Source organism: Schistocerca nitens, chromosome 4, assembly GCF_023898315.1.
Source record: "Schistocerca nitens isolate TAMUIC-IGC-003100 chromosome 4, iqSchNite1.1, whole genome shotgun sequence".
Lineage (NCBI taxonomy): Eukaryota > Metazoa > Arthropoda > Insecta > Orthoptera > Acrididae > Schistocerca > Schistocerca nitens.
Window position 1 is genome coordinate 753161950 of NC_064617.1, and position 27516 is coordinate 753189465.

Sequence of the window (27516 nt, forward strand, 5' to 3'; positions counted from 1 at the left end):
GATGTTCAAACCCCCCCTCCCTCCCTGGTGACAGATAGTGATCCTGGGTCATGTCCTCATCTCCTGGCCACTTCATGCATAACCAAGACACTATCATCATGATGATCTAATTGAATTGCAGCGGATATTACAGTCACTTGCCAGAGTGGCAACACTTAATCTCCTCTTATTTTGCAATCTGTATTACCTTACCAAACTCTTAGAGGTTACCATGCATTTTGTCAGAACCATACTGACACCAAGAGAGCTGGAGGGGTTGAACATTGATTCACACAGATGTCATTGGTGAGTGGACACCCCTCTGCACCTTGGTGGGAGCTATAGAAGTGCAAATGCAAATGACACCAGCATTCAAAATTTATAATGTATATTAGCAGGGTACTTACCTTGCAATGACCAACTTCATGTGACAATCCCTCCCCACCTCCCCTGTCCCCTACTTTCTTTTGGGGATTTCAGTGTGCACTACCCCGTGTGGAGAAGTACTGCTTCATCTGGGAAGGACTTTCCGGCTGAATGACTTATTTCTTATCTTGGTCCATGTCTCGTCAATGACGGTATGGCTAATTATTTCAGTACCACCCATGGCTACTTTCGGCTGTCAGCCTTAGGATCTCTTCCCTCAATCTTGTGGCTTCACTGTAATGGTTGCTACATGCCAATCTTTGTGACAGTGAGCACTTTATGGAGGTCTTCTCACTCCCTTGTCACCAAGTGATGGACTGATTAACCTGGTGAACTCTTCAGAGGGCCAACTGGTAGTTGTATACCTCTTCTGCTACCTTCACCCTCTGTCTTTCAGATTGCATTGATGACTTGGTGGGGAATGTCCCTGGTGTGATCACCTACATCTCAGGAACTGCTATTCAATATTATATAGTCCCTTCTGCCACTGAATGGTGTCGTCGTAGACCAAAGACATTTCAACAGCTGTTCAGGATCATTTAAGGGCCCTTAAATGTCTCAAGCGACATTCTTCTCGGACCATCTTCTTTACTTGCTTGCAACTTTTCAACTGTGGTTTGCTATGCCAGTAAACACAGCAAGAAGAAAGGTTGGAGCACTAGGTTTCCTTTTTGGGAACATATGCCTCTTAAACCTAGGTGTAGGTCAAGCTCCATAGTCTCCTGGGCTGTCAAATATCAACACGCATTTCCAATCACTTTCTTTATGGTGGTACTTGTACCAATGCTTCGGTCCTTGCTGAAAACCTTGTGACCTACTTCCCAATAAGGCGAATACGATGGGTTCTCAAATCACGAAGCCTTTTGTGTCTTATCAGTGTTGTTTCTGGGACAGGATACACATTTGACTATCTGGTTGGATTCAAAAAAGCAATCTGGCAGGCATTTTTCTAAATGCCAAATGAGCTATATGACACCGCTTGGTACCATCAAGGGTTACTTACTTTCCATGTCATGAACTTTTGGGGGTCCTTTCTGATTTTATGCCATCAGTTGTTTCGAATCAGGTTAGGTACATCTCTTAGCTCCCCCTGGGTGTAAGAGAATGGTGACTGACAGGGATTCATGCTTTGCATTACACATCCCCTCACTGCCATCCATTGGCTAGTGACCTTTTTTGGACCATTGGTGACTCTCAAGCTGTATGTTGATGGCTTTTGCAATTGCTATTGGTCCCAATCTCATACCAGCTCGAAGGTGCCATCCATGGGCCTCCACTTGGACCTTTTTTCATGGCTTCCACTTCTCTCTAGTGAAAATATTATTGATGCCTTTCTGTCCTCGTAACATGGTCCATCCTGACCCAGAACTCTGCTTGGAAACCCAGCCCTCAGACTTCATTGCACAGCCGCATATTTGGGACTTCTCTGTAACAAAAAAGCTGATGTGGCTACCGTATATTTGTCTACTGAAAGTGAGCAAGTGTAATGCCCTCTGCTTCCTCCACATCTTGTGGGGGCAGATCACACTACCCTCCTTCATATTTATTGTACCTTGGTCTCGTCCTGATTGAACTATAGTTTAAGGCTCGGCGGCACCTTCACCTTATAAATTATTGGAATGAATTGATCGCTGTAGAGTAAGACCAGGCCTTGATACCTTCCAGACCAGTCTGTAGACAGTCTTCTAGTTGAAGCAGGGATTTTTCTGTTGGTACCAACTCTTGTGGTATCGACCCTGACATCTGCCCTCGAGTTGATTACTAGTTGGAATGCGCCTCCAGTGAAGTTCTTTAACAAGAACTTCTGCTAACCTCATGAGTATGTGGTCTCTTTGTTTTCCTGCACCCCTGCCCTCAACTCCTGTCCACCCCCACCCTCACCCCCACCCCCAACCCATTCCACCTCACCCCACCCCACACCATCTCACCCCACCCCTTCAGTTATTACCCAGACCATGAATTAGGGCTGATCTGTTTCAAGGATCTGAAGTTTATCGCCACTGTGGCCTCTCAGTTCTTCAGGCGCATTGGGGAACCACTGTCATTTACACTGACAGCTCTACAACAAGGGATGGGAAGGTATTTGATTCTGCTCATCCCGCCAGTCCACAACAACATTTATTGATGGAAACATGTAGTCATAGCAAGTAGAAGAGAAAGTGTGCTGACTCTCATAGTTCACCGGTTCTGCCGCAAGATATCAGCTGCTCTGCTTATGTCCCATGGAAGTACATGTTACCACAGCAGTCACAGCACACGAACTTGAATGATCAATAAATTTATGTAATGAAATGAAAGGTACATGGATATTGTTTAACTTATTCCAGTAGGCATAAGTTGTCGGCTAGTTTAGACAGTTTCTAGTCAGTCTTCAAAGTTTTTGAAAATATCAGCTTCTTCCAAATTTGTTTAATGCCCTTGAAAAACCGGTTTTTTATATAATGAAGAATCAACTTAGGAACAATATCCATCACATGATCTTTGCAGCATCCATTGTTCGATATTTCAACAATAATGTGATCCAAACTATTTAAACATTCATAAAAAATGTTGCCTCATAACCTATCCTCATGTAGTTTTACTGTGAAGATTCCTTCCATCCGGTTAAGAACCTTGAAGATGCCTTTCAACTGGTATGTAAGCAATGTCTTTCCCATAGAAGAGCCATAATCTCTAATAGATGTCAGTAGAGAGAGAGGCATGTCAGATGAATTCCTATTTAAATAGCACAAACACTTCAGGCATTTTGTGAATCTTCTTACTTGATGCACCACATAACCTACCAGATGATAAACTAAACATTATTTTGCCGAGGAGCTTTCAAAACTCTGACATATGTTGTGGATAGTGTTGAGCCTCTGTCAAGTTATGTGGAATGCATGGTGTGTTTTTAATTATGTCTCCCAGTTGCAGAACTCTGTCTCTATTCTTTTGTTGCAAATCTTAGATAACGTCCACATCTGGCTTATGTATGATGTTAATGAAAATTCGCATTTATGTACGCAGTTTCCACTGGAAGACCATGAAAGTAGAAATGTAAACACATTGTAACATGTGCAAGCTCAGGAAGTCTGTTACTGACGACAAATGATCATTACAACTCGGAGACCTTATGATATCGAAACAATGTTCAAGTGGATCTCTTTTCCATAAGTATTCAGATATTCCTAATGTACTTTTGGTTGTTACTCTTAGCGACTGGAGACGTCTTTTGGAAGCAAAGCTGTTACCTCTATCGGCAAGGATGCTTTTCCATTTCATGAGCCTCCAAGTTTTTGTACAAAGCATCCTCAGGAAACGAAGTGTTAAGTGCGTCCACTAAGTTGTTCCTACATCTGGTGAATGATTCCATTGATTCACTGCCTTCAAATCCTGCTGCTTCAGTTTCCTTGAAGAATTTTATTCTGTTGGCTACTGAGTTATTGAATAACTGCAGAGCTAATATTAAGTTCATTCGCTGAAATGACGATGGATCCAAGTGGATAGAAATTAAATTGTGGCAGACTTTTAATCCAGTGAATTCTGAGGAATTATTTTGTTCGTAAACTCTTCAATAAAAATTGTAGTTGATGAACTCATCGCTGCAAAGTACCTTCAATTTATAACAAAAATCATTGCTTACGCATTTTACTACATGAATAGCATCTGGAACTGTCAAAATTCTTCTTGTTTCGTCAACTGGATTTTATACAGAGCAGGTAACTATTTTTTTGCATTAATTCTTAAACACTGCCAGACCTTTTTATTTGGTTGACTGCCATCAGAAGTGACTGCAGTAATTTTTGTATGCCAGCTTGCTCTTAAATCAATTTCTGTGAGACGAAGTCACCAGCAGTTGCATTGAGAGTAGCATACACTACAACAGGTTGGATCCACTCACCCATTTGGAACACACTACTAAATTTTTTGGAGGTCTAAAAAAATGCTTACTCTTACTTTTCTCTGTTGCTTGATCTGCCCACAAGAACAGGGCACATAGGCAGATTTCATTCTTCTTCTTCTTCTGTAAAAATGAGTAACTACAACTCTTTAACACCACTTTACCACCGTAGCCTTCAACTCTGTGACATTCACTCACAACACTTCAAAAAAACTCACAAAATAAGCATAGACACTACCAACACACACCCTCTAATATGGAAAAATAAGTCAACTTGAGCTGGAAGTGACAGTGATTATCATAGTTTACGGGCTTGCCATCTGTCTTACGTTACCTGTGTTAACACGGAGGGAGTCAGCACACTTTCTTCTCTGCTTGCTATGATATGATGTTTTTATTGCAGTTGTTATAGCCATTAACAGAGCCCTACATTGTGTCAAATGGACCACCCTCAACTGCAGTTTAGTTTGTAGTAACTCAATGAGCAGTCTCCAGACTATTGATTGATGATACTTTTATCACTCTATGATATCTGTTATTCACAACTTGCTCTATTCGACCATCCTCCCATGAGACAAGCCAGCTAACACTGGCATGGATGTGGACAGGACATCTGACCTCAGCACACGGGATGAGCTGGTTAACATGATTTGTACCCTCCGCACTCTCCTGCATCCATTATTAGCTTTATTTGGTTCACAATCATATAATTTCCTTACGAAAATAGGAGCACATGAAATAGCTGTGTCAGCTGCGTTAGTGATTGTCAAAGAAGAGTGGAAAAAATCACAATGAAGGTTCTGGACCCATCAATGACTTGAACAATAAATGATGGCAGTTGCCCAATATGTAATGCTGTCCAACGAGCTGAGATACATAGTGGTGGAAGTTATTTGTTAATTTAATTGAATTTCCATCCCATTTTCGGTTTTAAATTGAATATGGTTATTGTATAGTGTCTAATGTCAGTTTGTGCATACATAATATTTGTATTCTCAATGTTGCATTGACTACCTGCACTCTGAAATAACATACCTTATCAGATGGATTTGAAGATCAAGAGTTGTTTTGTAATTTCATTTGAATGGAAGAGGAGATTTTTTTCGAAACTGTGCACCATCTTTGAAAAAGATGTTTACAGACAAGATACAGACATAAGCTAGTCCATAAACCCATATTTTACAAGGTATTTCATAACAGTAAAAACTTTCAGTGTGTAATTTGTTTTTATTTTCTGATGTACTCTGACCATCTGGTCAAGATTTCTGGCCACTGGGGAAACAGTCTAGTTGTTGGCATTTGCAACAAGAATTGCCTCAAATACATTGTTTATAATAAATAACATCAACTTTTGAGATAGTTCTTCTACTCGAATCTTTTAGGAAAAAAAGGTAAAGAAGCAAGTGGATGTGAACCTGATACCTTTCTTTTCACAGCTCGCAGTCCACAGTGCTTTCAGCTGTGTACAGCAGGTCGATGTAATATTTCTTCACCAAGTCTTTCAGTTGGCCTGACTTTGTAATTTGATAATAACAATATGTTTGCAATGATATTAACAACTCTGATGATGTTATGTGTTGACCGATTCAGTCTTTGAACACTCTTAGGAGCTTACTATTCTTCACTCTATTCAATAAGGTTATTCTGCCCCCCACCCCCTCCCTTCCCAGGGCTCACACTTTTTTCGTGAGTTCGTGCATGGAGCCATGGTGCCCCTAGGGCCCCGAGCTGTTGCAGCCCATTCTCCCCTCCTGGGCTCATTTCCTTCACCATGCCACCCCCCACTGCTCCCTCCTTCCCCTCTATCTGTGTTTTTATTTATGTTGACCTGACTATCCACTTGTTTACCCATATTCCTTGTGATTTTGTTCCTCTTGCCAGTTCTCTTTCATCCTTTTTGGCATTTTTGCTCCACCCTTGGTGTTTGACCTCCACTTATAAATTTTCTGTCTTTCATGTGAGCCATTAGGGGAAGAACTCCCTCCCTAGTGTCTATGGCGTGGATTCTTCTCTCTCCCTGTCTTCCCCTCTTCCTTCCCACCGTAACCTCCCTCTGCCCCACTAAGTCACCAGCGTGAGTAGCCAGCCCATGTGGTGGGGCTGTTATGTACCCATTTGGCCTAGCCCTCTAACAACATAGGATCACACTACTGATACATGAGTTGTTACCTCCCCATGTATGCAAAGGAGATGTTGTTTGTCACCCTGGAGCATTGGAACTCCTGGCAACAGCCATCATGCCAAGCAGCCTTTACTGTGGCTGGGTGATGCCCATGGGGAGAGCCCCTGATAAGAGTGGGTGGTGTCATGTGGATGCTTGGTGTATGAAGTATATCGAGCTGCAGTAATCTGGTCATTCTCCAAAGACTGTCATGTTGAGTGGTAGCAGATCATTGAATGCTGCTTCGTATGACCCTGCAGCTTTCCTTTCCCTGGCTGCACCCTGGGAGGAGGGCCAGGCCCACAGTCTTTGGATGAAACACTTTCCCCGCTATGAGGTCTGTATTAGGATGGATGGGGACACATTCACCACTGCAAAGTTGTTGTTTTTTTGTGGAGAATATGGAGGACAAATTTGGCAAAGTGGAGTCTCTCAGTAAGAAGCAGTCTGGCTCCCTGTTGATCAGAGCTTCTTCTGCTGCCCACTCTGCAGCTCTTTGTGCTTGTGGTTGCCCTGGTGACGTTCTGGCGTCTATTATCTGTCAGCAGTATCTGAATATGGTCCAGGAAGTGACTATAGGGATCGCATCCTGCAAATGTATGAGTAGCTCTGGGCTAATCTGGAGCAACGTGGTTCATTGAGTTTGACATGTCGAGAAAGGTCGTAAAGACAACCGCACCAATATGAACTCCTTTATTCAGGCTTACAAGGAGGATACCCTTCCAGAGAAAGATAAGGTTGTGTGTTAACACTGTGATGTGAAACTGTACGTCCTGCCACCCATGAGGTGCTTTCAGTGCTTGAGTTTTGAGCATGTGTCTTCACACTGTACAGCGGACCGTCTGTGTGGTGACTGTGGCCACCCGTTTCATGAGGGAAGCCCCTGTGGTCCGCCACCTGTGTGTGTAAATTGTCTTGACTGCCTCTCTCCATGCTTGCCAAATTGCCCAGTTTACAAGAAAGAAAAGATGATCCAAGAGTGCAAGTCCCTGGAATGTCTGTCTTATGCTGAGGCTCGCAAAAAATATGACCAACTCCACCCGGTGTTGATTTCTTCCACTTTTGCCTCTGTTACATCCTTTCCTCCTCTTACCACTTCCTTACCCCAGCTTCATCTCCCTCTCCTGTGGTTCCGATGCCCTCCCCTCCGGTTGCCATACATCCTCCCTGGCTGAGTAAGTGCCTCCCTTCTTCGGCACATGCCAGTGGTGTCCTCCTTCCCGCTCCCTTGGGACCTCCCCAGTGTCTCTCCGGCCTTAGGCCTGCTACCACAACTCAGCCATGGAGCGCACCGTCTGTGTGCCCCAAGGTCACCTGCTCTCTTTCAGTTCCAGATTTTGCAAGAGCCTACTATCCCCCTGTGCCCTGTCCTCCTCAACCTCCGAGAGAGGAGGAGGAAGAGGAGGAGGAGGAGGAGGAGGAGAAGGAGAAGGAGAAGAAGTACCAGGTCGAGCCTCCCCTTCTTGGCGCCTCATGAGGTACCATCTCCCCCTTTGCAACTTGAGTCTGATATCTTATTTATCTTATTTATGAATGTCACCCCACCCTCGTAGGTGATGACCACTGCACCGGTGACATGACCTCTCCTCGGCTTCTTTATGTCTAACCTGGACTCTCACCACACAATAAACAAGTGGAATTGCTAAGGATATTACTGTCACCTACTGGAAACTGAAAATACAACTTGTTTCCTCTTAATTTGCATTGTATCTTTTCCCATCAAGAAATGCGCTTTCTTGATAACCACTCTCCAACTTTTCATGGTTATTGGGCATTCTGTCGAAACCATGCCGACAACGGGATAGTGTCTGGAGAGATCTACACTTTGGTTCATACCGATGTCATTAGTGACATGATCCCTTTCATACTAACGTGGAAGCAATAGCAGCATGAGTGCAGATCACCCCAGCAATCACCATTTACAGTGTCTTCCTCCTACCAGATAGACCACTTCCTTTTGTTGGCCTGCCTCCCTTAATACAGCAACTCTTGCCCCCGTATCTCCTCCTCGGGATTTCAGTGCATGCTACACTCTTTGAGGGAGTGCCATTTCGATTGATTGAACAATTTCTTACAGGCTTTGATTTCTGTCCTCAATGACGGTTCCCCTACCTACTTCAGTACCACTCACAGCACCTTTTCCTTTTCCGCTATCGATCCCACGATCTCCTCCCCTGCACAGGTGGCTTCCTGACATTGGTCACCGCATGATGATCTTTGTGACAGTGATCACTTTCTGGTGATTCTATCGTTCCCCTGCTGCTGCCCGGCAGACAGGCCACCATGTTGGGCATTCCACAGTGCCAATTGGCCTTTATATATGTCTGCTATGTACTTTGTGCCTCTCTTTCGGATTGCATTGATGCGGTTGTGTGAGACGTCTCTGAAACTATTTTTCATGCCACTGGCACTGCTATCGCCCTGTCTACAGGTCCTCCTACAGATCCTGGTCATCGATCAAAGAGGTAGCAGTCTCTATCTAGGATGGCCAACAGGCCCTGCTACGATTTTAACATCACTGTTCGCAGACGAGCCTTATCGATTTGAAGCATCTTCACGCTAAGGCTTGCTAAAGGCTGGTAGCACTAGGTTTCCTCCCTGGGGTTGTACGTTTCTTCATTGCAGGTTTGGTCCAAACTCCATAGCCTTCTAGGTCATCACTGACAATCAACTGTCCAAGGTCTTATCCTACAGGGTGCTCTTTGTACTGATCCATCGGTACTTGCAGAACATTTCGTGACACACTTTGCGATACCATCAGAGTCCTCTTCCTATCCTGCTATGTTTCTCCGGCAGAAGCACTGAGCTGAAGAAACCCCCCTCTATTTTAACCCTCACCAAGCTGAATCCTGCAATGAACACTTCACTGAATGGGTTCTTGCAGGCTCTTACCTCTTCACATGACACAGCCCCAGGGTTCTGTTTTAAGTGTCACACTCTTCCTCATTGACATCAATGTGCTTGTAACCTCTGTTGGCCATATGGTTATTCTGGCATTATTCATTGATGATTTATGCAGCTCCCACTCTGTAGCATCTGCAGAACACGTGCTCCAATGCACTATCTGATGGGCCTCTGCATAGGCCCTCTCCCATGGCTTCCAGTTTTCTCCCTCCAAAATGCGGGTTATGCAGTTTTGCTGTCAACCCACAGTACACTCTGATCCAGAATTTTATTTAGGAAACCAGCTCCTAGATGTTGGAGCACAGTCCCATTACTTGGGCCTTATTTTTGATAAAAAGCTGACACTGCTACCCTATATTAACCACCCAAAGATTACCTGCGCATGGAAGTTTAATTCTCTCTGTCTCCTGGCCCACACATTTTGGGTTGCAGACTTTCTCTTTTCCATCTTCATCATGCTCTGGTTTTGTCCAGACTAGATTATGCTTGTGAAGTTTATGGCTCAATGGCTCCTTCCATTTTGAAACTGCTTGACCCTGTTGTTCATCATTATGGGGTGTGTCTGGCTATCAGTGTCTTTTGCACTAGTCTTGTCGACAGTGTCCTATCACCATTCAATGGTTCCTTGACCATCCTGTGTACCCCCTCATCTTTGCAAACGAGGGATGTCATGATATAGTTATTGTCATCTGTTGCTAAGGCAACCAGTGATATTAGCACATGCAACTGATCAGTCATAAGTGCTGTTGTGTAACTCACGCCTTTGAGCTAACGTGACACCAGTGTGAAAAGTTATGGCACCTTTTCACTTTTGAAGACTGTATTTCACTTAAAGAGCATGTACTAGCATTTCTAAATTGATCATGGGTGCTAATACTGCCTCCAACACCCAAAGTCATTTCACTAAAAATCGTCTGTCTTCAAGATAGTCCACGTCCCTTTTTCTCAGCCTCACTCAATTTATGATTTAGGTTCTGTTCAATGACATGATCTGGATAAGATGTAACATGATGAGCATCTTTCACAAACACCCTTGCGACAAGTAACTTCTCAACAAAGGTTTTAAATTTCCATTAATAACATCTTCTGTTCATTTTTTATTCATTCTCCATAACACATTTGTATTGTCAATGTAATAACAGAAACTCAGGTTGCTCACATGTATATGTGCTACTTAATTCTGTGAACACAACCAGACAACAACTGATACATGAATTAATATCATACAGAGTCTTTCATCTTTTTTTCTTTTCTACAATACAATATCTTTTTTAATAATAATTAAAGGCTGCTATCCCAGCGACAACATTGACAGCATGGCATGGCCATCAGCTTTGCATATAAGGTGACCAGCTTTTAACATTATCATACCCTGTCCACCATTGTTGCTCTGGTGTTCTCGAATCCAACGCACAGTACGCACTGTTTCTAACATCAAACTGTACAAATCGTGAAAATACTCATTTTTTATATTATAACCTGATACAGCCTAACCGTGTTTCCTTTGATATGAATATTACATATTTTGTATATCAAGCGTGCTTACCACAAACCATGCATCAAACCGTGTCATTGAAGGAAGGTAGTGCTGGCCAGGGTTGTGCTATATTCTCTCAAGAATACCAGCACGTGTGTTACAGTTGTGGCATAGCTTCTGGGCCACTGTAAATGACATACACAGTTTAAGAACTGTGCCTACAAATGTCATTAATTCATATTTAATATGGTAATTGTACCAAAAAGATGTGCTTTTGGTAGGCAATCATTGTGCCGTAGCATTGAAATCATTAATTTTTGTTGCACTCAAGTTACAACACTAAAAACATCAGCAGCAGGAAGCCATTATCTGTGAATATTTAGTTTCCTATCATTGTATTATAACAAATGGTAACTAAAACAGCACTTTCTGAGAGGGGCTCTTCAATTTGCTGATGCTTTGAAACAATTTATATTCATACCATGTACTCAATGAGAAATAAAACCTACCAAATATGAAATTTAACGCCATGCAGTATGGTGGCTGCTTTGTTCTGCTTGTGGCATGTAACAGTAACACATATCATTGGCCACGTTCCTACCCATGAGGCAAAAATCCAAGATGCCAAATTATTTATTTCATGATCTGCAGTGTAATGACACATGGAATTCCATGCCATAACCTCACCAGCTCCTCATCCACAGTCATTTTCGCTTCCCTTGAGAGGATGGTATTAGTCATAGTGCATACCCAGTTGCCTTTCTCTGAGTCCAAAATCTTGAGAGTATCCCGGGGAATGAACTGATCGAATGTAGGGCTAGAGAATCGATTATTGTCCACATTTGCTTTGGCGATCCCAGGGTGTGTATTTGTGGGTGCAAATAAGCCCCCCCCCCCCCCCCCACTCTGAGATGGAACATCATCTGCTGGGCTACTGCCCCCTCCAATAAATTTTACACTACCACTACTGCTTCCATTCCTCCCAGAGTGAGTCCACTATCTTATGTTACCTCTACATTGATTGTATCAAATTAATTGATAGTTTTATCTTACATAATGAGCCACTCCTGCATTGTAGTTGTGGAGCTGAACAAACAGTATTTCATGTCTTGGTGGGAGACCAACTCCTTTTGGCTTTCCATGTTAAGTGTGGTCTTCCAGATTTTTATCTCTAATATTGATGAATGGCTCATGGACTGTTGAAGTCGTACATTGTTTCCTCTATGAAGCTGTATTTTATTCTCAGGTAGAACAGTTTAAACTGCTGTGAGGTCGAAGTGGTTGGCGTTGGGGTGTCTTCTGCTGCTTGCTGGGCCTGGAGAACCCTTGACTGTACTCCTTTGCCAGCTCCCTCAGTCATCCATTTTTTGTTCTGTTTTAATTGATTTTAGATGTGGTAATTTATTTTTCATGTGCACCCTATTCTCTCTTTTAGGGATAGGACTCTAATGAATGGAGGATGCTGTTCACCTATGTAACACTTTTGACAGTAATGGATTGGTAGTGGGACAGCTCCCATCATATGTAGAGTCTTTGGTCACATTTGCGTCGCTCACCCACTTGCTGATATGATTATTTCTCTCACTTTGTTTTCTTATTCTTGATACAACTGATGTCCATTACTTCTCACTTTTACTGTTAAATATCTCCTGGCTAGAAGGCATTCTCTACTCTCTCAATGGCTTCACCCTTTCTGCTTTGGCAGAAGCAGGTCAGATTTTTCTCTCCACAGATAAGCCCTGGGAGCCCCTAGTTCACTTGCTGAACTATTTATTGGCCTGACCCATATACCGTTACTTCTCATTAAATTGTTTCTCAGGTCTATTGCCTTCTGTGCCTCTATTTTACCACTCCTACATACTTCATAACTAGATCACATTTCTGACTGATATCAGTAACTCCAGAAGAACTGCTTCTTGACCGAGGTATTGATGATTGCACTGTTTAATCCCTTAAACCCCAACCAACTGACAAAAGAAACGTATTTCAAGAAACTTTCTGTGATGCATCAGTATGTTAATGGCTTACCTGTTCACATGATCTAGAATGTCAAAAGTTGTATTATGTCTACCAGATCACTATGTGAATATTGGAATCCAAATGTTAAACATTGGAGACCATAAATATTCAGAAAGGAGGGATTGTCATGTAAAGAATGACAGCATGTTCAACTCTTTTGGAACTAGTAGCTTCTGCTTAGATCCACAGTTGGAAGACTTTTTCTGTGAATTGCTTCCACACGAATGCATAAAGTAGTGCTTTTTTTTCCCTTTTATTTTCAAATACATTTGTGTGAAAAATAATTTTAAGTAGAGCTGGTAGTCAAATGAACACAATGTAAGGAGAGAGGCACGTGCATGTGAGTAAGTTTGTGTGTGTGTGTGTGTGTGTGTGTGTGTGTGTGTGTGTGTGTGTGTTTCTCCTATAGCTTGAGAAAGGAATTTCATTCCGAAAGCTAGCAAACAAAGCTCTATACCTTTTGTTTGTGTATCTGTCGATGGATCGTCCCTTTATTCCTAAATAATTCGTTACTATTAGCCAGAACTTTCCGTGCATTATTATAATTTTAAGTACTCCAGCATATTCATGTAGTGGCCACCATTGTTAGTACAAAGTTTCTAATTTTAATACTCAGTTTCTCAGCTCCTGTGTCAGAAGTCATGATTTTTCCAAATAAATCTTTACTTCCCGTACAGTTAGTGCGACACTTTGATACACCCAAAAATTGTTAAAGGGAACTATTAATGTTAGTTTGAGAGATGACAGCTTACTTCCAATTATTTCATGCTAGCAATGCTCACACAAATGTATGTAATTTCATGTAAATGAAATAAAATAAAATAAAATAAAAAGATTGTACTTGTTAAGACATTGAGCTTTCCTCAAAAGTGATGGCTGGGGTGGTCCGCGCCCTGTCGTAAACAGGTTTCATAATCCCTATTTCTGTTCAGCTTGCTCTGACCTCTCTGTACCTGGGTTGTGGTCACTAGCTCATCACTTCACTCAACTAATGTGATGCCTTCTAAGAACTTTTATTACCCCAACCCCTCTCCTTTTCAGGAGCTGGCCTTCTAACAATGTAGAAATGAACTGTGTGAAATCCGTATAGCATACACAGTTAGATAAAGTAATGGTAATGAATGAGTAAAAATGAATGGTTCCCAAAGATGATCATGTTTGCCCATCTGTGGTCTGAGCTAATAGCCACATGTTTGGAATGGAGATTGTGATCCATCCCTTTTTCTCATGAGTGCATAACACCACATGTGTACACAACAATCCCCCCCACCCCCTCTCTCTCAGCTGGCATGCAATTTTTCAGTAGGAAATTCATTAGAAAATCAGCTATGAATAGATTTGCTCTAGTGTTTTATGGATACAAAGGAGAACTCTCACCTCCAGAGTGTGACAGTAATGTCAACTCCTTGCTGACAGAATAATGTCCGGTGCTGTATCTGTGTACCACCTGTCTCAGTGCTATGCTATCTTTTCTTTTCTCTGTTTTAATATTACTATTATTATTGTGAACAATTTCGACGTAATTTTATCTCACTCTTCAGTTATAGTGGTTGGGCATTTTTTTCTGTTGGGTTATTTTAATTAAACCAAAATATGTAAGAAAGGGGCATACTGCAGAGCAGGTTGAACTTATAGTCATAAATCTAAGGATGAAATGGAAATTTGCATAAATGGAAGCTGTATTACAAGTGAAGGAAACCTGCATCCATAGCATTGTGTCACCTTTTATTTCTTTTTGTCTTGGGTGTGCTGAAACCTTGGTAAGTAGAATTTTTTTATGATCTAGATACAAGTGTAGTATATTTTTGTTACCTTTTTCCAGGTTTGCCTGCAGAAATTGGATCTAAGTTCAAATGTGGAATGCCACTGCATTGGCGGAAAGTATTAGATAGGTGGATTACCTATGCCACCATTGCTAAAGGTAATAAATTTTTTAAGCTAATTTTGGCATCTTCTGTTTAATTTTACAAAAACTAAATGGCTGAATTAACAGTTAAGACCCTTACCTGTATTTCACAGACATGATTGAAATTAATAAAATAGAGTGTACAGTTTTTGAATTGGACAACTGTTGGACTTTTAGGAATAGAAATTAAGGTAAAATGTTTGTCATTTGAAGCTCATGTGTCGAAGAAGAAGAAGAAGAAACATTAAAGATGACTGTAGGGAGAAAACAGATTTAACTGGAATAAAAGGTGATAGGTTGGACCCATTGAAAGTGAGAGAAATGCCAAAGAAATTAATGTTATTAGTTATCAGTTACATGCTCCAGGAGTCACTTTGGATGATATATCATAATGATATTGAATTGAGGTAGTTTACAGGATATTGATGTAAATTGATGTTTAAATTTGATTGCATGCTGACTATTTACAGATGATATCACATAAAAGGATACAGTATTTATTTTGATAACAAGTGTGTGTGTCAAGCTTTTGCACTAAATATGCTACTAGTTTCTACAGGGTGACAATTATTGAACTATATGGGGGAGAAGGGGAAAAAAAAGTTACAAACTACAGCATGTGCACACTTTATTCAACATGTAAACATCACTACAGATATTCGGATTTACGTTATTACATGTTTGATATCATTGATATTGTTGACGATGATGGGGTGCAGACGAATAGCGAAATTCTGCATGACCCGCTGAAGTGTCAGAACAGTGCTGTTGATGATCGGCTGTTTTCAGCTCAGCAATGGTTTTGGGGCTATTGTTATACACCTTGTCTTTAATATAGCCCCACAAACTGAAGTTGCAGGTGTTTGGATCCAGTGAATATGGCTGCCAATAGAGGCCGAAGCCAGTGACCTCTGAGTACTCCAGAGCTAGAATGCGGTTCCCCAAGTGCTTCTCCAGTACACCAAAAACTCTCGTGCTTCAATGGGGTTGAGCTCCATCTTGCATGAACCACATGTTGTTGAAATAAGGGTCACTTTGGAAAATGGGGATGAAATTATCTTCCAAAACCTTCACGTACTGTTTGGTAGTCAATGTGCCATCACCCGTTGAGGGTGAAGAGACTTCTTGATCATGAAATGCAGATTCTCTGTCTCCCAAATGTGCCAATTTTGCTTATTGAGGAACCTATCCAAATGAAAGTGGGCTTTATTGCTAAACCACATCATACAGTACGTACTAATCCCATCATGTTCCATGGCCAACCATGCAGTCTGAACATCGTAAGGAAACTATTCAGAAGTTACGATGATTTCATTTCACATGGTTTAATAATTCCCCTGTAAATGAAGGAATTTCCAGAAAGGAGCTTTTTCAGCTTACTTTTAAATTTAACTTTGTTGTATGTCATGCTTTTAATATCATTGGGTAATGATAAAATATTTTTGTAGTTACATCATTCACTCCTTTCTATGCTATAAAGTCAATTTAAATGAAGGTAATTTTTTCTGTTATTGTACTGGCTGTCATTGTGTATCCATAAGACATGTGGCCTGTAATAAAACAGTTATGGACTCTCCATTGACAAAAGTTTCTGGAATAATTCTCCATTAGGATCTGCCAAGGGGGAGTGATTGTGAGAAAAAGATCGAAGAGTCAACGAAAGAGTAATATTCTATGAATTGGGATATGGAGTGTCTGAAGTCCAAATGTGGCAGGGAAGCTAGAAAATCTGCAAAAGAAAATACAAAGACTCAGTCTAGATATAGTGTGATAGTGTGGGTCAGAGGAGTGAAATTGAAACAAGATTGGCGTTTCTGGTCTGGTGAATGATCATGAATAGAAAGGTTGGGCAGGGTGAGTTACTGTGAAAATTCAATGATGTGTTTTCTCTCATCAGAACCAGAAGCAAATCAGCTCCAACTAGAGAGAGAAAGAGAGAGATTTATATACATGCTCATCATCATGCGCGACTGATGTGGTGTAATAGAAAACAGTTACAGGAGAGAAAGATAAATTCAGTTTTGCTACAAAATTTCGCTAGTTGTAGAAGTTACACCATTAAAAATTCACGTGAGGAGGAGGGATATTTGGGAAAAACCTGGAGTGTCAGAAGATTCTTGGTGGACTATGTCATGGTTAGACAGAGATTCCGAAATCAGGTACTGCTTTGTAAGGATTATTGAGGAGTGAAATGTGTTTTATTCATCTTGTAACATACACAATTTTAGAACGTATGTCCGATGTACAGGAGACATGTCAAAGTTACAGTTAGCTTATTTGAACTTTTGTCACCCTTACAATAATACTTTGTGGAGACTTTATATATTTAAAATTTGTCAGACTTACAGTATTTACATGTACTATAACTTATCATAAATTTTTATTCCATTTTAGGGATCCAGCTCAGAGTATCACTTTGTCCTTCATGAAATCTTCCACAGAGTAGTAGCATCATTCAATTAGAAGAACCACCTCAAAGATGTATAAAGAGGGGACAGTTAATATTTTTAGGTCTTTAAATAATGGTCGACATGATGCCTTCGGCTATGCAGAACACATGTTGCGAATGATTCTTTTTTGCAACTTTAAAATTTACGTAATGTTTCTGAGGTTTTCCAAAAAAATTATGCCATATTGAATAATAGATTCAAAATAGCTATAGTATGCAATTTTCCTGGTGGCCATGTCAGTGGCACAGACTAAAATTTCCATTGCAAATGCAAGGCTGTTCAATTTATTTGCTAGATATTCTATATGAAAATTCCAACTCAAAGTTCTGTCTATTTTTATTCCCAAGAACCTGACTGAGTCACGTTCTTCCATTTTTTGGTTGTTGTGAGTGATACATATTTCTTCCGGTTTTTACTGTTTGGTTTTAGAACTCATCATGTGGGTTTTTGAAATGTTAAGCCTTAAGCCATGTTTTCAAGTTACTTAACGCATTCATGACATTCTGTGATATATTGTCAGAATTTTTATTTTCAATTAGAGCAGAAGTATCATCTGCAAACAAAGTTAAATGAGTATTTGTATTGAGAGGCAAGCGGTTTACATAGAACAGGAATAAAATAGGTCCAAAGATTGAGCCTTGAGGAACACCTTGTGACACGGTTATCCATGCTGAGAAGTAATCTGCTCCATTTGATATGATTACTACCCTTTTTTTCCTCTCCGGGAGATATGATTCGAACCATTTCAAAACAATATCCCTTATTCCATACCTGTGGAGTTTGAAAAGCATCAGGGCATGGTTTACTGAGTCAAATGCTTTTGTAAGATCACAGAATATTCGTGCGATCTTAACTTTTGTATCTAGTGATGAAGTAACTTTTCAGTCAGCTCATTTGTCACATCTAGTGTGTTTTTTGCCGTGTTGGAAGCCAAATTGGTAATATGAAATGATATCATTCTGTGTGATGAAGCTTTGTATCTGTAAGGCAGCAGTTTTTTCAAATATTTTCGATATGACAGGGAGTGTAGAAAGGGCGTGGTAATTTCCCAGCTGTAGCGGTTATAAAGCTAAGTACTGACAAACTTATTTGTGCATTGTTATACAGTTATTAAATTTATTAGTGTTCATCGGTGTTTCATGCCGTTTGTGACAAAATAATCATTTAATAAACCTTTGGAAACGTTTGCTTGCTGTGTTTTTAAGAGTTTTCTGTACGTTGAAGTCATTTAGTAAATTTCATGCTTTAGTTTTCAACTGACGTTTCTCATTGATTCTAGAGAAATATTTCACTAAAATTTTCATTCAGTGTTTTAACTTCGTTTAGTGTTCCAGTGGCCGTTTGAATTTTTTTATTTTAGCTAATAATTTTGTGAAGTTTTGTTGGGACTGGTATTAGCTGTGGTGTAGTTGCATTAATACAACAGGATGTATATGACCCGGGACAACCGGGAGATCCGGGAAAAACCCGGGAATTTTTTCATCCGGGAGAAAACCGGGAAAAACCCAGGAATTTTTTAGAATTCCAGAAATTTTTCGTTGTTTTAGTTTTCAGTTAAATTTTTGTAATTTTGATTGGTAAGAACCGCTACTCTAACAAAGGATGTTACTGTATCCCACTTTGGCAGAATAATACTGCAGCATTAAAACATGAACGAGAGAAAAAAACAAAAATAAAACTTAAATTGAAAAGAAAATGCGCCATATAAAATAACACAGTGCTTGTACACTCGTCTGCCAACAGCAAAATGTGTCAAAGGCTTTCGGAAGACTATGCAATGCTTCATAACAACAAATTGCCTTTGATGAGCGTGACGTCACGACTGTTTACATTAGACTCATTTAATCAGTTTAGAGCGAGCTTATGCACACACGCCGCTGAGTCGTGTATGAGTAGTACCTTCTCCCGCTTCTGGCTACAGAAATGTGGCTGTTGGCTGTGTAAGCAGCAGTAGCAGCAACCAGCCACACAGTACCCGGAAAAATTTTACTGCCGCGCCCAAGCTGCCAGATTCACATGTGTGCAGTAGACCCGGATCTAGTGGGGAGAGGGGGCAATCCAGGGTATCGGAACCGGGCGGCAATTTTGGGAGGAGGGGGCAAATTCATATTCTTGAGGAAAAAATCCTTGTTTCACAAAGCACCTAGCATCCAGCACACGTCGGTCTATCGATTATTCATACGATTTTGAAACGCACCCCTGCTGGGTTTTGAACACATTCTAAGTTGATTACTGAATGAATTATAAGTTGATTTTTGAATGTGTACATAATGTATGTGATGTCTCTGCCAGGGAAATTGTCGTCACATCTAGAAATAAACTTTCCTGCAGACAAAACGGGATGGGGCTATACGAGCTGAGCAGAATAAAGCCGAACCGGTGAATGCCAACTGCTGCTTGTTTATGTGGTTGATTCGGTTTGCGAATATTCAGCGTTGTTATAATTACTAGCGAAATCCATAGATTCAGACTACCAGAGTGGAAATAAACGACTAACAGGTAAGGAAGATTACGTATTATCTTCTTGGTGTATCCAAGAAAGTGAAATTTTGACAGAAATTTTTTGGTCAGATCGCTACACTAGACAGGGCCAGTTGTAGTCCCCGGCTATCAGCTGCTTAAGTTCAATTCTGGGAGTAGTGCGGAAAACGCATCGTACAAACACGTAATAATGCCTAATTGGAGAATAATCGCTGGAAAACTAAACCGGTGATTGTGGCAGGGTTAGTGAAGTTAACCGGAGAATGAGTTTTGACAGTGGTAGGAATAGTTACAGAATTAGTCATGAGAAGACTGTTTGTTAGAACGAGGAAGGAGAAGAAACGGGGACATCACACAAATTATGGAAGAATATGACGATTCCAAATTTATACAAAAATTTCGTTGTACTACTTTTCGATCTCGTGCTTGAGAAACTGGAGTGTACGAATGAAATGTGAAACTATTTCCTAACATAAGGCATATTGTTTGTATTAGGCCAAATAGGTATTTTGTATTGGTACTTTGTGAATTATATTCTGATGTATTATAAAAATGATCATTATTGCCAAAACAGTCTCGCATATTTGGTGTGTGTTATAATTGCTGCAATATTAGAAAGGCCTATTTTGTTTTCTCCAGCACACAGTGCCAAAATAGACGTAATCAGATCGAGAAACAACACCAGTCTTGGGTACTATTTGTATTAACAGCTTTTACAACTTAGACAACGACATTTCAATTTTTCATGTAGCAAAACGTTTGACAAACTTTGATAAGGTAATAGTCCTTTTGCAGAAAGGAAAGCACGCCATGTAAAGCTGTAGCAAGATTAGAGAGAAAAATTACTAGGATCGAAGGATTGAAGAAATATGTACTGTCTTGCCTGTCTCTTGTCCTTACTGGGTTTAGTTGTCCTCTATTTAATTTTATGTCACATAGAAGAGCAAGTTATTAACTAATAGGCAATAAAGAGTCCAGTTTTTCTGAAAAGTTCTTGTTCCCCTGGTTACAAATAATCCTATTCAGTATTAATTGCGAGGGCAGGATGTCAAACCGACCGACTGGGAGCAGGAGTGGCGCTACAGGACATTTTAATTTCCACTGTCCTGAAATAGTTTGATGGCTTCCATTACAAAATATACACGTTTGAGTTCCACAGAGTGAAATACAGTGACATGCTGTATAACAATGTTGTTTGAAGATGAGTGGCACTGCACTGCACACTTAATACTAAATAACATGTCTTACATTTCCTTGAAGATAAATGTTTTATGCATCAGACTCTTCAGAAATATGTGCGCTACAAAATGAACTTATTTTTGAAAAGTCGTTTTTATTTATTTTTAATTTATTTTTAAAATTTTTGACATTCTGATGCGCAGGGGAGTCTGAGCTAAAGTGGATTGGAGGGGGCGGAGTAGTCTCCACGTGCCCCCGTTTTTACATTTAGTTATTTTTCTGTTTCCTCTTCGTTTACTGCTCTCATGTCAAATGGAAACAAGACGGATTTCTGTGGCTGGGAGCTATCAAGTGAATTAAAATACCTTCACATAATTACGGAAGGCTAAAATATGTTGCTAGTTTCAGATTTTATTTTATTTCCACCTTTCTGACAGTCAAGCATTATTCACCTTGCAGAACAATGAAGTTATTTTTGTCGGTTTGATAAATAAATTTGGCTTTTATTAAGCTTTCCTGCTGAGGCAGTCAATTTATTCCACACTATTGGCTAGTTTCAACTGTTCGCTGCATTTCAGGTGCACGTTTTCAATTCTAGCACGTATGGCATTATGCCATAATAAAGAACCAAACATGAGATAATACAGTACTGGTATATCCAAGAAAATTTACGTCCCGAAAATCACACTGAAAAGCTTCATATCTGGTTGAGCCTAAGTCATTGGGAATCTGCACTTAGGAATATGCACTGTAAGGCAAGCTACCCATTTTAGTATGGTTCACGAAATTCCGACACTCTTGGAGTATCCTCTGATGTCTTGTTTCTTTTATGATGTAAAGTAAGATCTTTTAATGTTTTACACATACAAACATATGGGCTTCCTACGTCACCGTAGCTGCGCAAGCGCGGTGACGCCTCTTATCTGGTGCTCTCTGACAACTGCTGAAATTAATCTATTTCTAACAGGTCACGGGAAAATATTGCGAATTGTTGTTCGGAAAGCGTTATTTTCAAAGTAAATTTCCTTTTACGCAAGATGAACTATGTGCGAGAATGTACGATGAATTTCTTAAATCACAGAGTGTTTGGTCTCTTTTTAAAAATCAACACTTTGATGACGAGCCATTTAGAATAATTTCGAGTCCAGAAGATCAGAGATTTATGTCGGTATTAAAAATGTTGCTGCCGTATTTGTGTGATGCATCTTAAAGTGTAACATGCGCTAAACAGATCAACATTATAAGTGAAAGCTTAGCTTCTCTTTTAGCTTATTAATCTATGAGACAAATAATATATGCGAAAGCTTTGTTTTTCTTGTAGCAACACTGTGTATATTAATTTAAACGATTAACTTTTTCTGTTGGTGGAATTTGAATTTATACTTTCGTAATACGAAAATATGCAGCGTACGTGTTGCTGCACATCAAAGATCTTTCCAAAACGTGTTTTTCCCCCCGAGTATCGTTTTCTAAAGTGCCGGGAAATTCTACTCTGCTGTATAAAACCATATCCTACCAAAGGATAAGTTTTACAGTTCTGAAGGAAAGTATACTGTCACTTAACATGGCAAAAGTGTATTTTCACCCGGGAGGAAATGTATCTTTAACCGGGAGATCCGGGAAAAATCCAGGAATTTTTTTTCCTTGTCCGTGTATACACCCTGTACAAGTAGTTGCTTACTTTGTAGGCAGAGAATTTGGAGACCGTTATTGTTAGTTCTATAAATAGTTCTACTGGTGTAACTGAACTTTGGTAACATAGACGTATGGTTTTTTTCAGGTTTGGTGAGTAGTGGGTTGTTGTGTGGGATTTGTTCGAAGTATTTTCATTGGGGGGAATGCAGTGGGGAAGCCAGTGGTCATTTTAGTGAGATCCTCTCCTGGGAATGCAGAATCTGTAGTAGAAATAAGTTCATAGAGGAGCAGGAGCATAAGATCTGTGCCGTTCAGGTGCAGTTACAATGCGCAAAGAAGGAACTAGATAGGTTGAGGATGGTGGGGAATGGGAACTGGTAGTTGGCAAGAAGGCAGCTAGGAAGAGGAGGTATTCAGACAGTTTTACTTTGCGTATATGTGTAGCCTCGTGTAGCTGTAGGTGTAGGGAACATGCAGCAGTCCTCAGCAATTAGGAAGCCTAGGTTAATTGCAAAGTCTAACAGAATGAAGTTGGTCACCAGCATTGTGAAGCCTAGTGCAGGGTTGGCTCAAGTGACTGACAGCATAGGGGAGTTATGTAGGAATTTTACGAAGAAGGATCAGGTAGTGATAGTGGGCGGAGCATGAAAAAGTCTTGATAGGGACAGGGAATATGACGTAGGTGGTGACCTGGTAAAGATAGCTACTCGAACTGGTGACCTTAATGTGCATTTCGTGCAACTGTTTCAGCGTCATGATTGGCCTCACCTTAATGCTGCTGTTGGACGCATTAACATGGGGCTGGGGAGGGTGCTGCTGGCAGAGGCCATAGATCACATCGTTCCAGTTGGGTCTATCATTAGATTGGGTTTCACTAGGCATGGCGTGCACCTCAGTAGGTATGGGAAGGGGAGGCTGGCTAAGCTTATAGGTGACAGTGTAGTGGGTGGTGGTGGTGGTGGTGGTGGTGGTGGTAGTGGTGGTGGTGGTGGTGGTGGTGGGGTCACTCATGGAAAAATTCCTGTAGTAGTTGGTGTTAGAGCTGCACCTTTTTTAGATTCAAGTCAGCTGATAGGTATACCTGCTTAAAGGAAGTCCCTCTAAGGGCTCACATTCCGAGGATGCAATGTTTCCAAGTAGAGAAGGAATTAGCATATTTCATAAAAATATAACAGGTATTAGAGATAAAGTTAGTGAACTGCTTATAGGTGGTGCCTCTGAAATTATTTGTATATCTGAGCACCATTTAAATAATTTGACAATTCAGTGGCTTCATTTACTAGGACACAGTTTAGCTGGCTGTTTCTCAAGGAGTTCCTTGCGGGGTGGGGGAGGCTATGTATCCATAAATGTATCACGACACTGTATTGAACAGATATTTGAATGTTGTGCAGTGGCAGCTGAATTTAGTGAAACTAAACTTCTAATTGTTGTTGTTTATAGGTTCCCTAATTCAGACTTCAGAGCATGTCTGCTCAAGCTAGAGAGGATTCTTGATTCACTTTGTAGGAAGTACAAGAAATTAGTTCTATGTGGTGACTTCAGTATTAATTTTATATATGATGGTGCAAGAAAAAGGATGTTGGTAGATCTCCTAAATTCATATGATCTGATGCAGACTTTGTTTTTTCCAACTAGGGTGCAGGGGAACAGTAGCACAGCCATAGACAATATTTTTATTCATTCTTCATTACTAGATGGGCATTCTGTTAGTAAAAGCATGAATGGCCTTTCAGACAATGATGCACGAATTTTAACACTAAAAGACTTTTGTACTCAAACCAATGTCATATTTAATTACAAACTATGTAGGAAAGTTAATCCGACAGCAATAGAGTTTTTTAAACCTTGTCAAGGAACAAGAGTGGCAGGATATTTATAGTGCTGATAACATAGATGAAAAATATAATGCTTACGTTAACACATTTCTGATGCCCTATGAGAGTTGCTTTCCGTTAGAACGTTGTTAACGGGGTACTAGCAGTAATAGGCAGCTCGGATGACTGACTAGTGGGATAAGGATATCTTGAACTCAAATAAAGCCAAAGGATATAATAGCAAGCTTAATAAAAAATATAAAAGAATAAAAATTACCACCTAAAAAAATTAAAGCTAATAATATTCTTATAAAAACAATTCTAGTATACTCAGCTAAAAAAATTAGAACAAAGCGGAAATTATATCAAAATGTTAGAAGTAGTCACAATTATGCTACAGTAGTCCATTACAAATAGTATTGTAAGGTGCTTAAAAATGTTATTAGGAAGGCAAAGAGTATGTGGTATGCAAACAGAATACCTAATTCACAGGATAAAATTAAAACTATATGGTCAGTTGTGAAGGAAGTGTCTGGTCAGCAGTACAAGGTTGATGATATAAAGTCACTTCGCAGTAAAAATATTTCTGTTACTGATAAATCAGATATATGTACAGTATTTAACTATCATTTTCTGAGCATTGCTGGTGAATTAAATAAAAATTTAGTTTCTACAGGAAATCATATAACTTTCTTGGCAAATGCCTTTCTGAGATTGATGTCTGAAATACTCCTCTGTGATACAGACAAGAGGGAGAGTGAGTCAATAATTAAATCACTGAAGACTGACTCTCATGGTTATGATGGAGTGTCTAGCAGAATATTAAAATACTGTGCTGCACTTGTTAGCCTTGTATTTAGCCATATTTGTAATTTTTCCTTTAGGAATGGTCAGTTTCCTGAGCGATTAAAGTACTCAGTAGTAAAGCTGCTTTATAAAAAGGGAGAGAGGGATGATGTACATAATTTTAGACTTATTTATGTGCCATCAGTGTTTGCACAATATGTTTTTGATTTAACTAAGGCATTTGATTGTGCTGATCACAAAATATTGCTCCAGAAGTTGGACAATTACAGAATACAGGGAGTAGCTCATAATTGGTTCACCTCATACTTTAGCAACAGGCAGCAGAAGGTCATTATTCACAATGTTGAGAATCGCTGTGATGTGGGTTCCGAGTTGGGTACTGTCAAGTGGGGAGTGCCCCAGGGATCAGTGTTGGGGCTATTCCTGTTTGTTCTTTATATAAATGATACGCCCTCCAGTATTACGGGTACTTTTAAATTATTTATGTTTGCTGATGACACTAGCTTGGTAGTAAAGGATGTTGTGCGCAACATTGGCTTGGTTTCAAACAGTGCAATACATGACCTAAGTTCATGGCTTGTTGAAAGTAAACTAATGTTAAATCACAGTAAGACTCAGTTTTTACAGTTTCTAACACACAATTCAACAAAACCTGACATTTTAATTTCACAGAATGGGCATATGATTAGTGAAACTGAACAGTTCAAAGTTCTAGGTGTTCAGATAGATAGTAAGCTGTCATGAAAAGCCCACGTTCAGGATCTTGTTCAAAGACTTAATACTGCCATTTTTACTATTCGAACGGTATCAGAAGTGAGTGATCGTTTGGCACGAAAATTAATCTACTTTGCTTATTTTCATTTGCTTGTGTCATATGGTATTATATTTTGGGATAACTCTTTCCATTCTAAAAAGATATTTTTGGCTCATAAATGGGCTGTTCGGGCAATAAGTGGTGTAAGTTCACAAACCTCTTGTCGACCCCTGTTCACTAGTCGGGGTATTTTGACATTAGATTCTCAATATATATATTTATTATGTCATTTCGTGTTAACAATATTAGCTTATTCCCAAGAATAAGGAGCTTTCACTCGGTTAATACTTGACAGAAATCAAACCTGCATTTGGATCGGAGTTCCTTAATTCCTGTGCAAAAAGGTGTGCAGTATACTGCTGCATCCATTTTCAGTAAGCTACCACTCGAATTCAGAAATCTTAGCAGTAATCCACGCGCTTTCAAATCAAAACTGTAGAGCTTCCTAGTGGGTCACTCCTCCTATTCTGCCGAGGAGTTCCTTGAAAAATTAAGCTTATTCTTATTGTATTGTTGATTGCGTTTACTTAAACTTATGGACTGACTTTTTTCGGGTTCATAAACATTTATTTTTATCTGTTGTTACTTTTATGTTGTAATTTCATGTAATGACACATTCCATAACCTTCGAGATTTGCACCTCAATTTGGTCCTATGGAATTTGACGTGTAAATAAAAAATAAAAATAATCACCTTTTGGTTTTTTTTAAACAATGGTTTTACTTCCGCGTATTTCAGGATATCAAGGAAGTAACCTTCCTCAAAGAATTTGCTTATTATGAGAGAGTGAGGATGAGCTATTATGTTGTAAACTTTTTTAATTACTTTGGTGGGTATCCCATCCCAGCCAGCAGACTTTTGTCATTTAAGTAGAGTTTGACATTTTCAACAAATTTTGCAGAGACTTGGTTGAATTTTTTAAGACATTCACTGGTATTGCCTTTTAACCCAAAGCTATTTACTTTCTGCTCATAAGTTTCTATGTCTAAATCAGATTTTGCTACGTTTATGAAGTACTCATTGAAGCACTCAGATATTTGTGCTGGATTTATTACCAATTTTTCCTTAAGTTTGATTTTTGAAATGTTTTGTTTGTGATTTCAGACACCTAACTCAGACTTAACTACAGACCATACTGCCCTTGTTTCATTAAATACTTCAAGAATACTGTTTAAGAATGTACTAAAGTTTTCACTTGTTGAATCACCATCCCCGAAACACCACTTAACTTTACTTAGTTTCTCATAGAATATTTCACTATTTGTTTTACTGAAACTTTTTTTGATATAAGTTTTTCTTATATTATGTTTATCAGTTTTTGGCAGAGAGACAGACAGTGCTGAGTGATCAGAAAGTACTAAGTCTAGACAGAATTTATGTTCATTATCAAAGTAGTAATTTGTTACAATGTTGTCAATGCATGTTGCTGAGTGAATATTTTCTCTGGTGAACTCCGAAAAATTAAGTTGAAAACGAGACTTTTTAACTGAATCAATAAATTTTGTTGATTCTTTATTGTCATTTGCAGTGTTTATATTAAAATCTCCAGCTATTACAGTTTTTTCTTCTCTTCTTTCTTTA

At 39.7% G+C, this 27516-nt stretch overlaps 1 protein-coding gene across 4 annotated transcripts in view; it reads left to right on the forward strand.

Annotated features, from left to right (window-relative positions):
* The window catches only part of LOC126253029 (uncharacterized), a 344974-nt gene that overhangs the window by 208209 nt on the left and 109249 nt on the right, over positions 1–27516 (forward strand). For all 4 annotated transcript variants that reach the window (XM_049954093.1, XM_049954094.1, XM_049954095.1 and 1 more), the window contains one exon: positions 14669–14767. In XM_049954093.1, coding sequence (XP_049810050.1) covers positions 14669–14767 — 99 coding nt within the window. The remainder of the gene's footprint in view (positions 1–14668; positions 14768–27516) is intronic.